This window comes from Callithrix jacchus, chromosome 19 (assembly GCF_049354715.1).
Source record: "Callithrix jacchus isolate 240 chromosome 19, calJac240_pri, whole genome shotgun sequence".
Taxonomy (NCBI): domain Eukaryota; kingdom Metazoa; phylum Chordata; class Mammalia; order Primates; family Cebidae; genus Callithrix; species Callithrix jacchus.
The window spans coordinates 42078277-42090187 of record NC_133520.1 but is presented as its reverse complement, the minus strand read 5'-3'; the positions used below and the strand labels follow the sequence as shown (position 1 = coordinate 42090187).

The following is an 11911-nucleotide window of genomic DNA, read 5'->3' as shown; positions in this document are numbered from 1 at the left end:
TCTCCTGGCAAGTTGGTTAGCAACAGGCTTGCCAGTCTGGGTTCTGTTAGCAAAGAATAAACACATTTCATTAGACAATTACCAGTGGACTGACTTCCTCACTATGCAGTTTTGTTTTTTTTTCTATTTTCTTTTCTTGAGCCATTCCCGCTCCCCCACCACTTGTTATTCAACTTTTTACTTGTAATTCTTGCCTCAACACGATTTCCAGTTTCTTGACGGCAGACATTCCCACACGTCTTTGTGGCCGTGATTAACGCAGTTTAATCGCCAAGAACAGGCACCGAGTGAAAGTTTCTTCGAGGGGAAGGAAAAGCGACACAGCAGTCTTCCATCTTCCCTCGGTAGTTTAAAGTTGTGGCTAGATACGTACCAATTAAGGAATCAAGCTAAGGCGTCTGCAAGTACCAATTTTACTGTAATGCTCTAAAATTTGGTCACTTGAGGATGCCTTTTAACAGTGTAAGCACACAAGGGACAGGAGCGTTTCGCGAGAAAGGCGGGCGCTCTGCCCCGCTCTGCCCGTGACACGATGACGTCAGAACGACTCCCAGAAACTGTGCCTGAGTTGCTCGCGTCCCCAGCGCCCCGATGTGCACCTGGGCGCGGGACGCCGCAGGACGGAGCAAGAGCGTTCCTCGGTCCTGCTCCCCCGCGTACGGGCAGCCCATGACCCGGGCGCCGTCGCCCAACAGGAGGGAGCAGGGAGAGACGGCCGAAGCCGGCCTCGAGTCCTACGTGTCCCCGGGTGCCCTGCCTCTCCGGGACACCTGCGCAACTCGCAGCAGCCAAGCCCCACTACATTTAAAAGTGTATTTGTGGTTGTCACGGTGCACGCCAAAAGCTCGCTCGGCGCCCCCAGAGTGCGCCGGGCCTCCGAGCCTGGAAACAAGCCCCTCCCAGCGCAGCTGTCGCCGCCGCCTGCGGGCTCCTTTCACTTTCTCACGGCCAAGTCACCCAGAGGGGCGCCGCCGCTGCCACCGCCGCTGCGCCCGAGGACTCCGCCCCGCGCCGCGCCGCTCCGGGACCCCGCCCACCCGAGCCCCGCCCACCACAACAGTTGCCGCCTGCGATTGGCACGCGCGGGAGGGCAGCTCCGGCTCGCCGCCCCCATTGGCTGGGCCCCCGTGTCAGTCCGACGACTGCCCGCCACCCCCTCCGCCTTCCCGGAGAGCCGCCCTTCCATTGGAGGAGTCTGAGGCCTGGGGGCGGGCGGGGAGCGACGGTCCAGCCGCTTTCGGTCAATCGCAGAAGTCCAACGCCCGGAGGGAGGGAGGCCTGGGAAGGAGAGGGGCGGACCGAGGGGGGGAACATCTGGCCGGCGCCGCCGCGTGCGTGCGTGGTGCGTCCTCCCGCCCCCTCCCCTCCCCCTCCCCCGCGCCGCCCCCCCGCGCCGCCCCCCCCACCCGCCCGGCGGCTCCGCGCTCGCTCCCTCGCTCGCTCCCTCGCTGTGTCTGGCAGGCTGCGGCCGCCGCTGGGCTGCTGCCATGGGGAGCCGTTGAGAGTGGGGCCCTCTTCGCTCCGCCGCGCTCCTCCGGCTGCCAGCGGGGGTGGGCGGGAGGGAGGGGCGGGGGGGAGCGGGCGACGGAGCCGGGATTGGGGGGTGGGGGGGCCGGGAGGGAGGGGGGCCAGAGCTGGAGGAAGCCCACCAAGTCCGGCGGCGGCGGCGGCGGCGGCGGCGGCCGGGAGGAGGAGGAGGAGGAGGAGGCGGAGGACGCGGCGGCGGCGGCGGCGGGGACGCGGTGACTTAGGGCCGCTCCGTGTGAGTCCCGGCGCCGGCCCCTGCCCCTGCCCCGGCGCCCCCTCTGCGCCCCGGCACCCCGGCGGGCGGGGGGCGCCAGCTGTGCGGCTCTGGCTGGCGGGGCGGCGCGGGCGGAGGGGAGGGCGGGCCGGGCCGGGCCGGGGGCGCCCCCGCGAGTGGAGTTAGTTTGTGTGGTTGGGAGCTTTGGGGCGGCGGGGGGCGGCGCAGCTGCGGGAGGCCCGGGCGCAGGGACGGGGCCGCTGCAGCTGCGGGGTCGGGCGGGGTGCGGGCTCCCGGCTCCGCGCCGCGCCCCCGCGGGCCGGTGCAGCTGCGGCGTGGGGCGGGCTCCCGGCCGGTGCAGCTGCGGTGGCGCCTCCCGGGTGCGGAGGGCGGCGGGCTGGGGGAGGGGGCTCGGGAGCCGCCGCAGCTGCAGTGGCGCCCGGGACGGCCGCGGCTCCGGGGACCGGTGCAGCTGCAGTGGCGCCCAGGGGAGGGGGCGCGGGGGAGGGGCGCTCCCGGGGGGGTGCCGTGGCCCGGAGGCCCCGGGGGTCGCGCGCCGCGGCGTCGGGGGAGCGCTGGCAGCCACCCTCCTCCCGCCGGCTGCTTCTTACGACTTTTCTTTTGTTGTTGCCGTGACCCGGGTCTGTGTTCTCCGCTGTTGCTGAAGGTGTTTTCCTGCTGCACCGGCTCTGCGCCCTCCGCCTCCTTCCCTGTGGTTTTTAACCTTCCTCTTTCCCGAGTGTTTAATGCACGGCGAACTACGTAAAGATTTGCATTGCTGCCCCGCTCGGCACCCCCGCCCCCACCTCTTTGAAAAACAACCCCAACCTCACAGAACCTCTGTGGATCCGCGGTAGCGAGACGGGAAGGGGTCGATTTGTGGAGTGGGAGTCGCTGGCTCGTTGCGGTGCTTGGGACTCATTAAACTGTCACTCACCCCCCCCACCCCACTGGGTAAATGGGGTGATTAATGTCAGATATATTGGAATGGGGCGAGGGCATTTGTGGAGAAGAGGTGGTGTGGCTGGGAATACATGGATCTCCCAAAGATGACTCCTGGACTAAGCGTTCAGAATTATGTCACTCACCGCGAAGTTGGAGAAAGTTAGGTTTGTGACTTTGGGCAAGCGAGAAGGACAGGACGGAGTCGTCGGGTTTTGTTACTCTTTAACTCTCTGCCACGGCTTCCTAATGGGAACGAAGTGGGTATCACCAGGGCTGGGACGCTTGCGCCTCAGGCCCCAGTTCCTTTTCTACCTCTCGCCCTCCCAGCAGTCTGAGGAAATGTATTTGACATTCAGAGATGTCACAGCACCCTGCCCGGCCCCTGGTCAGCCCAGCCCGGGTCGCGTTACAGGTTCATCAGCCGTTAGAAAAGACCCACAAACTTTGGCCAAAAAGTTCTCAAACTTACTAGACCCGGCTTCTCCCCACACAAAGATTTTCTTGTGATAGTAAATATGACACAAGGACCCCCCCCCCCCGCAAAGAAAAAAGATTGTTAAGGGACACAGATCAAGGGGAAGGCAAGGTTCTGCTTTTTCTGAGCAGAAAGATAAGATATGCAGCTGCAGCATTCATTTTAAGTGACTGTAGCAGGTTGTATCAGTTTATTAATTGGTCTCATTGAACTGAAGTACTTTCCAGGATTTTGGAAAGTGCAGTTTGAGCCCCTGGGTACTGAGAATTGAAATTTGCATTAACTGTGGCAGTGTAAGAAATTTTACCGAGAAGGTAGTTGTAGATAAGTAGTTAAATAAGAGGGAGTAATACGGTGAACCAGTATGAAGTGATAGTTCTGAACAGGTCCGCCAACATTTGAGACATGGATACCATTATCTCAGCAGAAAAAAGAAGTGCCGCAGTAATGTTGAAATGGGACTGGAGATGTCAAATGGGTTGGTTTAAAAATATCCCTAAGAAACTAAACGTTGGAGTTAAATAAAAGTGAATCTGGATTTCCTGAATAGCACCGTGGCTTGAGTGTGCTGTCAGTATGTAAGCCAGTCCACCAACTTAAGACAGAAGTGTTGCTATTCCATAAATACAGTAGAACTCCATATGCTGAGTTTTTCAATTTCTTCTGTTAGAAAGTTTGGAAAAAAAGGAAGACTTTGAAGTATTTTGTTTATACTAACAGAAGAGAAAAGTTCTCCTAAGAAAAAGCTGGTGGCAGGAGTGTAGAGGAGTAGCATATGGCATTAAAAGGAGCACAGCTGGAGGTAGCATTTCCATCTGAACATGATGTCAGAGCAGCTGACAGCCTGCCATCCCTCAGCCTTTTATTCTAACACACAGACAGGGAGTTAGTGTGTGCGGATCTGTGGTGGAGAAGGTATCTCATTCCTCTCTAACATCATCTCCACTTTGCATCTGTCTCTCTTAGTCTGCTTTTTTTCCACCGATGTAACAGACCTGGAGCCAGCAGGACTCAGAGGAAAGGACTTAATCAGGTTTATGTGTCCTAAAGGTAGGAGTAGCAAGAGATTAGATGGAGCATATTTCTGTTTTGGTGTTTTGTTTATTTAATTTAAAAAATCACATTACTTTTCTAACCCAGTTTAGGAATAATATATGAAATTGAGTATTAAATGAACATCTTACTGGAGTTGAGAGTCTTGAGTTTGTTGAGTTTTAATTTTTTATCCCTTTTACTTGAGCAAATAAATAACTTTAATACACAGAAATATTTCAAGTTTGGAAATGCTAAGAACGGCTTTGAAATATTGCTTTTAGAAATCACGTTGGATTAAAATGCTTTTTTGTTCACTGCTATTTAGATTTGATTGGGGTGGTGGTGGGGAAATAGTAAACTGTCTGGAATCCAGCATTCAAACTTATATGAGAAGATTATTCTAGTTAAGAAGCTAGATTGTTGTGTAATTAATTCCACTGTGAAACTTTATTCTTCAAAACATTCAGCAGCACTACTGAAACATACAGCTGTAGTGCTTTTGAAACTGAAGGTTTTTTAAGAAGAAGAAGAAGAAGAAAAAAAAAGACTTTTGTCCCTAGGAGAGTAGTTTGACTGGTTTCCTCATATCTCTTGTCAAATATATATTTAAGAGATCTTTTATTTCAGCATAACAATAATTATTTGCAGGAGTTTTTGTGTTAGCGACTAATTTAGAACTTGTAGATTTGAGCTGCCTGAATTGGCCAGACAGCTGTAATCGCACTCCTCTATTCTTAATCTCTTTATCTGGGCAGCAGCTGCCATATGGCCACAGTCAGCTGGATCAGATGTTTATAAGCTTCCTTCTTCGTCCCTCTCTGTCCTCTCAGCCTCCTAATTTGATCACGGCTACCTTGTGAGCTGCCCTCCAATCTTTATTTTTAGCCCTCTCAAGGATTAGGATTGATGTTAGCTGTGGGGCACTTAAAGTGATTGTATTGTAAATCTTAGTTTATTCTAGCAGTGGTATCTTGCAGAATGTGTTTGGGGTTAGGATAAACTTTCAGTCTATCTTGCGCAAAGTGTAGAAGAGGAGGAAGAAGGGAAGTAATTTCTGAATATTCAATTAAGTGTATCTATTCCCAAAATGCACTTGCTGAGATGGACGGTGCGGAGCCTTGCTTCTGGTCACAGGGAAGGGGAAGTCGGGTCCTCTTTATTTGTAGGAGTTTACCCACTGCTGATGAATTCTGACCCTTTGTACATCTTTGCCTTTCCGTTCCCTCCATTTCACTTTTCCTCGTCAGAAAAGGAGGGCAGTGATGAGTATTTGCAAGAATAGAAGCTAGTGGGAAAACACCAATATATCAAATTATATTGAAACAAAGTATTTTCTGTTGGCTGAGGTAAGGCAGAACCAGGGGAAAAATCTAGTTTCTCTTTTTCTAAAAAGGTTTAAAAAAAAAAAAAGTTGAACCTGTAAAGCTTTTGAGTTTTATTTAAGCATTGTATACCTTTATTTTTAAAAGTTTGAATTAATTTTAATATGAAACTCATTTTGCCTTGCAACGGATCAAAGTTTAGATGAGAATTTTCTGAGTTAAATGAAGCCCTTCTGGTTCCTAATATTCTAAAAGTACAGTTTCTACAAAGAAATACAACTTTTTTTCTCAGTTCGTTTTTCAAAATCTTTGGATTTGTTCATAGTAAAGATGATCTTTTCCATCTGTTGGTGCAGTTCCTTCTGATCTCGTACATGTGTGCTGTACCTGCAAATCTGAAGGCATTAACATCTGTTTTTATACACAGGGCTTTTGTTGTAACACTGACTTTAAAAGTAAGTTATTTGCTAATTTCTGGACTAATTATGCAATTTCTTTTTTTTCTTGATTCAGCCAAATTGTGTGTGTGTGTGTGTGTGTGTGTGTTTGTGTGTGTGTGTATTTAAACTGTGCTTTCTAAGTACAGTCAAGTAGCAAAAGTAATAAAAGAATAGGGATGGTTGGACAAGTTTTCTTGTGTCTTCCAGGATATGTCTGGGACATTTCTTTGTTTGTTATATGAGTTCTTTCCTTTGAAATTAAAGCTATTTTGTAGGGTTTGTAGGACATAATTTGATAAGTAGAGTTCATAGATTTCTTCTGAAAGATCTAAATTCTCATTCTTAGATGCTGTAGTTAAAGGAAGGCTTTTGAAACTTCACTGAAAGTTCAACAAGATGGAGATGTGTCAGAAACTGTTTGGCGGGGGTGAGGAAGTTCAGAAAGTGTCCATTTTCCTTCTCGCTTTGAGGTCTTGTGCGTGTGATTTGGTGGTGCTTGGGTCATAAGCCTGATTAAAATTCAGGGACATGTACCACGGCGGCCAAAGCAGAATTAATTTTTTTATATGGGGACTAGAGCACTGAAAAGTGGTTCCTGACAGGCTCTAATGAGAAATTCCTCTCTTCCCAGGTTATGAAGACAGTATGGAGTTTCCAGACCACAGTAGACATTTGCTGCAGTGTCTGAGCGAGCAGAGACACCAGGGTTTTCTTTGTGACTGCACTGTTCTGGTGGGAGATGCCCAGTTCCGAGCGCACCGAGCTGTACTGGCTTCATGCAGCATGTATTTCCACCTCTTTTACAAGGACCAGCTGGACAAAAGAGACATTGTTCATCTGAACAGCGACATTGTTACAGCCCCCGCTTTCGCTCTCCTGCTTGAATTCATGTATGAAGGGAAACTCCAGTTCAAAGACTTGCCCATTGAAGACGTGCTAGCAGCTGCCAGTTATCTCCACATGTATGACATTGTCAAAGTCTGCAAAAAGAAGCTGAAAGAGAAAGCCACCACGGAGGCAGACAGCACCAAAAAGGAAGAAGATGCTTCAAGTTGTTCGGACAAAGTCGAGAGTCTCTCTGATGGCAGCAGCCACATGGCAGGCGATTTGCCCAGCGATGAAGATGAAGGAGAAGATGAAAAATTGAACATTCTGCCCAGCAAAAGGGACTTGGCGGCCGAGCCTGGGAGCATGTGGATGCGATTGCCCTCAGACTCAGCAGGCATCCCCCAGGCTGCCGGAGAGGCAGAGCCACACGCCACAGCAGCTGGAAAAACAGTAGCCAGCCCCTGCAGCTCAACAGAGTCTTTGTCCCAGAGGTCTGTCACCTCCGTGAGGGATTCGGCAGATGTTGACTGTGTGCTGGACCTGTCTGTCAAGTCCAGCCTTTCAGGAGTTGAAAATCTGAACAGCTCTTATTTCTCTTCACAGGACGTGCTGAGAAGCAACCTGGTGCAGGTGAAGGTGGAGAAAGAGGCTTCCTGTGATGAGAGTGATGTTGGCACTAATGACTATGACATGGAACATAGCACTGTGAAAGAAAGTGTGAGCACTAATAACAGGGTACAGTATGAGCCGGCCCATCTGGCTCCTCTGAGGGAGGACTCAGTCTTGAGGGAGCTGGACCGGGAGGACAAAGCCAGTGATGATGAGATGATGACCCCGGAGAGCGAGCGCGTCCAGGTGGAGGGGGGCATGGAGAGCAGCCTGCTCCCCTACGTCTCCAACATCCTGAGCCCTGCGGGCCAGATTTTCATGTGCCCCCTGTGCAACAAGGTCTTCCCCAGTCCCCACATCCTGCAGATCCACCTGAGCACGCACTTCCGCGAGCAGGACGGCATCCGCAGCAAGCCGGCGGCCGATGTCAACGTGCCCACGTGCTCGCTGTGTGGGAAGACTTTCTCTTGCATGTACACCCTCAAGCGCCACGAGAGGACTCACTCGGGGGAGAAGCCCTACACGTGCACCCAGTGCGGCAAGAGCTTCCAGTACTCGCACAACTTGAGCCGCCACGCCGTGGTGCACACCCGCGAGAAGCCGCACGCCTGCAAGTGGTGTGAGCGCAGGTTCACGCAGTCCGGAGACCTGTACAGACACATTCGCAAGTTCCACTGTGAGTTGGTAAACTCCTTGTCGGTCAAAAGCGAAGCACTGAGCTTGCCTACTGTCAGAGACTGGACCTTAGAAGATAGCTCTCAAGAACTTTGGAAATAATTTTATATATATATAAATAATATATATATATATATACATATATATAAATAGATCTCTATATAGTTGTGGTACGGTCTAAAAGCAGTCTTGTTTCCTGGAACTAAAAAGTTGGGATATTAACTTGTTTTTGCACTTTAGAATAGCATGAGAATCTCACTAATTTAGCATTCTGATAAAAGAAACTTTAGAGCAAGTCAGAATAGAGAGGTGTTTTTCCTTTGAGGGGGTAGGGGAAGTAAGCCAGTAAGACCCTTTTAAACAAATCGTCCTATCACAAAATGCTTTCATATGGCTTAATTTTGTCAACACTGCATTGTCTTTGGAGCTCTTTTTTCCCCCCATAATAATTATTTTTCTTTAAGTAGAAATTCCCTCCAGTTTTATTAGCCTCTTTATATGTCTCAAATTGCATGAATCTTTTCTGGCTGTTGGAAACCTGAATGCTTTTAGACCCAAATGGAAAATTTCTGAAATGCTGGATTATCTATTTTTAAACAAGCAGTTGACTTAAAACTTTCTGTGGCAACTTCTGGTTTTCTGACGGTTCCCAGTGAGCAAAATGCTGAAAGTACACTGGGATCACTGGGACACTGTCTTGTGAAGGTTTGCTTGGGATGAAAAAGGATATTGCAGCTTCAGCAGTGTTGAACTGTGTGTTTAAAAATGTGAATTACTGTTATTGTATACTGTAACTGATTACATGGGCTGGGGGGGTGTCAAAGAACTTGACAGGTTGTGTTGATGCTCTTAGTTGAGTCTTGAAAAGTAAATATTAACGCTACAGAAATGCATGAGTTTCAATATATTTTTTGTCTTTGTTTGCATTGTATAACTTTAACGAGTGAGTTTAAAATTATTTAATTTCCTTAGAAAAATAACACCATTTGGAAAAAATCTGGTGTTATGAAGAACGTAAATGCACTGTTTTTATTTTTATTTTATATAATTTAAATTGACTTTCCCACTGTCTTTAAGTTGAAACTGTTAAGCTGAATAAAAACTTAAGCTGCAAATTGATAACTTTGCTACATAACAAGGAAAATATAAATGTTTACAAACGGCTTAAAGATTTGCATGTGCAGTGTGCATTTATAACAAACTTCTAATTGCACAAAACTCATGCCAGCTCAGAGTTTAGGTGTACACATTTACCCAGTTGAGCATTTTTAGAATAACTACTGCACAAATTGACAATAGGTCATTCTCTCTCTTTTTTGTTGTTTGCTCCCCTTTTCTTTTTCTCCCCTTCTTCCTTACCCTCCCACCCTTACTCCCCACCACCCCCCCACCCTCCACCCCCAACTCATGAAAAGATTCCATGGACTGAAAAAAGCCCCAGGCTGAAAGGACTGGACTGCCTTGATTGACATGGGGAGGGGGTTAGTAGACTATGTGTATTGCGGCAGCAGAGGCTGCAGCCTGACGTGTGGTTTTAATGACCAGCACGCAAGGCAAAAGCATTTTGCACAGTGTTTGTTTTCCTGTCTTGCACTTACAAATAAGGTCTATGGGAGTAGCATGGAAAACGTTTGCTGTTTTTCCCTTTTTTTTTTTTTTTAATTGCTTTTGTTTAAAATTTGATCGCCTTAACTACTGTAAACATAGCCTATTTTTGTGCTTAAGATACTGAATGGAAAACTCCATTGTGTGTTGCTGGACTGTTTTGGAAATATTTGGTTAAATGTGTGTTAATTTGGCTGTAATGGCATTTAAAGCAAACAAACAAACAAAAAAAGCTGTGAAAATGGCCTTGGAGCATTATCTTTAGTTACTTGAAGAGTTTCTAGTTTTTTTTAAATACAGTTTATGTTAAAATAATTTTTATTAATTTAGAGAAGACAATCAATGTCTGTGAGAAAACGGACTTTCTTTTGGATTTTCTTTTTGTGGTCATTGTGAGTGATTGCTTTTTCCTTTTCTTAGTTTCACATTCTTCCTTTGTTCTAAAACTTAGACTGACATCTAGCTTTGACAATCATAGTATGTTTTATTTTCCTGAGGGGGGAATAACTTATAATGCTGTTTAGTTTTGTACTATTGGTGTGTTGGTGAATTTTTAAACTGTGTGCTAACTGCAATAAATTATATGAACTGAGAATTTCTTGTGTGTATTTTTTATTGTGATTATATAGTATATAAATTCTAAATATGTATCATACATGGCATCTTTAATATCTGTTCTGTTCAGAGTTTATGGATTATTAGAATGCCTTAAATCACTCAAATGGGAAATGTGTAAACATTCTAGTCACTTAAGATACTAAATGCACATTTAAAAAATGTGACCCATTTTCACAATCTAGATCAAGAAGATTGAGGTAATTCCCTAGAAACTTAGGAATCATGAAACTACATGGCAGCACAGCTTTTTTAAAGTACACTGTACAACTACTAATCCATACACTGTAAGTCACTTTTCATGTGCAATTTTATCCTCACTTGATTGCTCAAATCTATTCTCCTGTGTTCTGGTTTAAGTGGAAAATTGAAGGAGACCGGATGTTTTAATCTGGAAGACTGGTTGGCTAATGACTGGAATTGAATTAGCAGGCATGCCATTGTTCACGATTAGCTACATACATCCTTTTTGTTGCTGGGAGAGCGCGAAAGTTCCCAGGTTTTAATTCTCGAGTTTTAATGTAAACATGTAATTAAGTACATGGACCATTAAAAGAACTCTATTCCCTGTTTTTTTGTGATTGTCTCGATGCCTGTGTAGTTGGGTACACGTCAGGGTGAAACACTGCTGGTTGAGCTGGGTAGCGAATTGACAGAACACTCACATGTGGATGATACTGGAGGAATTGTCACAACCCTAAGTGCAAGCAGTCAGGTCGCGGCCTCGGAGAGGTTTTGGAAGTCTGAGGTTGTCTCTAACTTTGAACCTTAAATATAGATATGACTATGAAATTTTATGTTGTTACTGTCAAAAGTAAACTATGTTTATATTCAATGGCCTATAGTAAGGTCAACATTTTTAACCTCTACAGAAGTGGGGTATAAGGTCGGAAGTTTGAAAATGTACCATTTACGAACTACCTGGTGGCTTTGGATAGGAATCCACAGGGATTTTGTCATGAAGTATATAATAACAGAATTTGGAATCCTAATTTCACGTCCTCCCTTTTTATTTTTCTTTTTTTTTTATGCTAAAACAGAATTTTTAAAGTATGCAACTCATCCTTGGTTTTAACCTGCCAAACATTGTTTCTTGTGAAAGAGGAATGTACGTTCAACCCCCATAGAATAATGTCTTAGGTAGTTACAAGCTTATAAAAAAGGGAGGGAGAGGCACTTTTTATTTTCAGTTCCTATAGTAACTGGTCAAAATATCTCAAGCTCCTAAAGATGTTGAGCATTTACTTGACAATTTAGTTTTACGAACTAACATCTAATTTTAAGTGAGGAACATTATCTCAACAATCTTGACATGCTCATAAAAATAATATTTTGACATGATTTGGAAGAAATAACTTCTTAAAACATTCTTTGCAAAACGAACAGAATATTAATTACACAAACTGCCACATTTGATAAGCGAAATGAAGGAATAATTTATTTGCCACATTTAAAAAAGGAAATTAATTTGTCATGTGATCATGTCGGAAACCATTAAAACTGACCCCTCCTTTGACATCTGGCCGATCCATAAGTATATTTTAAATGTGGAGTTTTATTTACTTTGAAAACTTCTCTTTCCTTGAGATAACCCACTATGCCCTGGATTGATGTGGGTCTA

General features: G+C 46.4%; 1 protein-coding gene across 6 annotated transcripts; it reads left to right on the top strand.

Annotated features, from left to right (window-relative positions):
• Positions 1-1229: 1229 nt before the first annotated feature.
• On the top strand, positions 1230-10270 carry ZBTB18 (zinc finger and BTB domain containing 18). Of its 6 annotated transcripts, XM_078357232.1 has the most exons (3): positions 4050-4211; positions 6590-7277; positions 7390-10270. In XM_078357232.1, the coding sequence occupies exons 1-3, from the start codon at positions 4199-4201 to the stop codon at positions 7397-7399; spliced, it is 711 nt and encodes a 236-aa protein (XP_078213358.1). In that variant the 5' UTR covers positions 4050-4198; the 3' UTR covers positions 7400-10270. The 6 variants fall into 6 exon arrangements, with proteins under 6 accessions (XP_035136359.1, XP_035136358.1, XP_078213358.1 ...); XM_035280468.3 differs by lacking the exon at positions 4050-4211 and adding an exon at positions 1230-1342 and having other exon boundaries at positions 6590-10270; XM_035280467.3 differs by lacking the exon at positions 4050-4211 and adding an exon at positions 1448-1762 and having other exon boundaries at positions 6590-10270.
• Positions 10271-11911: the final 1641 nt, after the last annotated feature.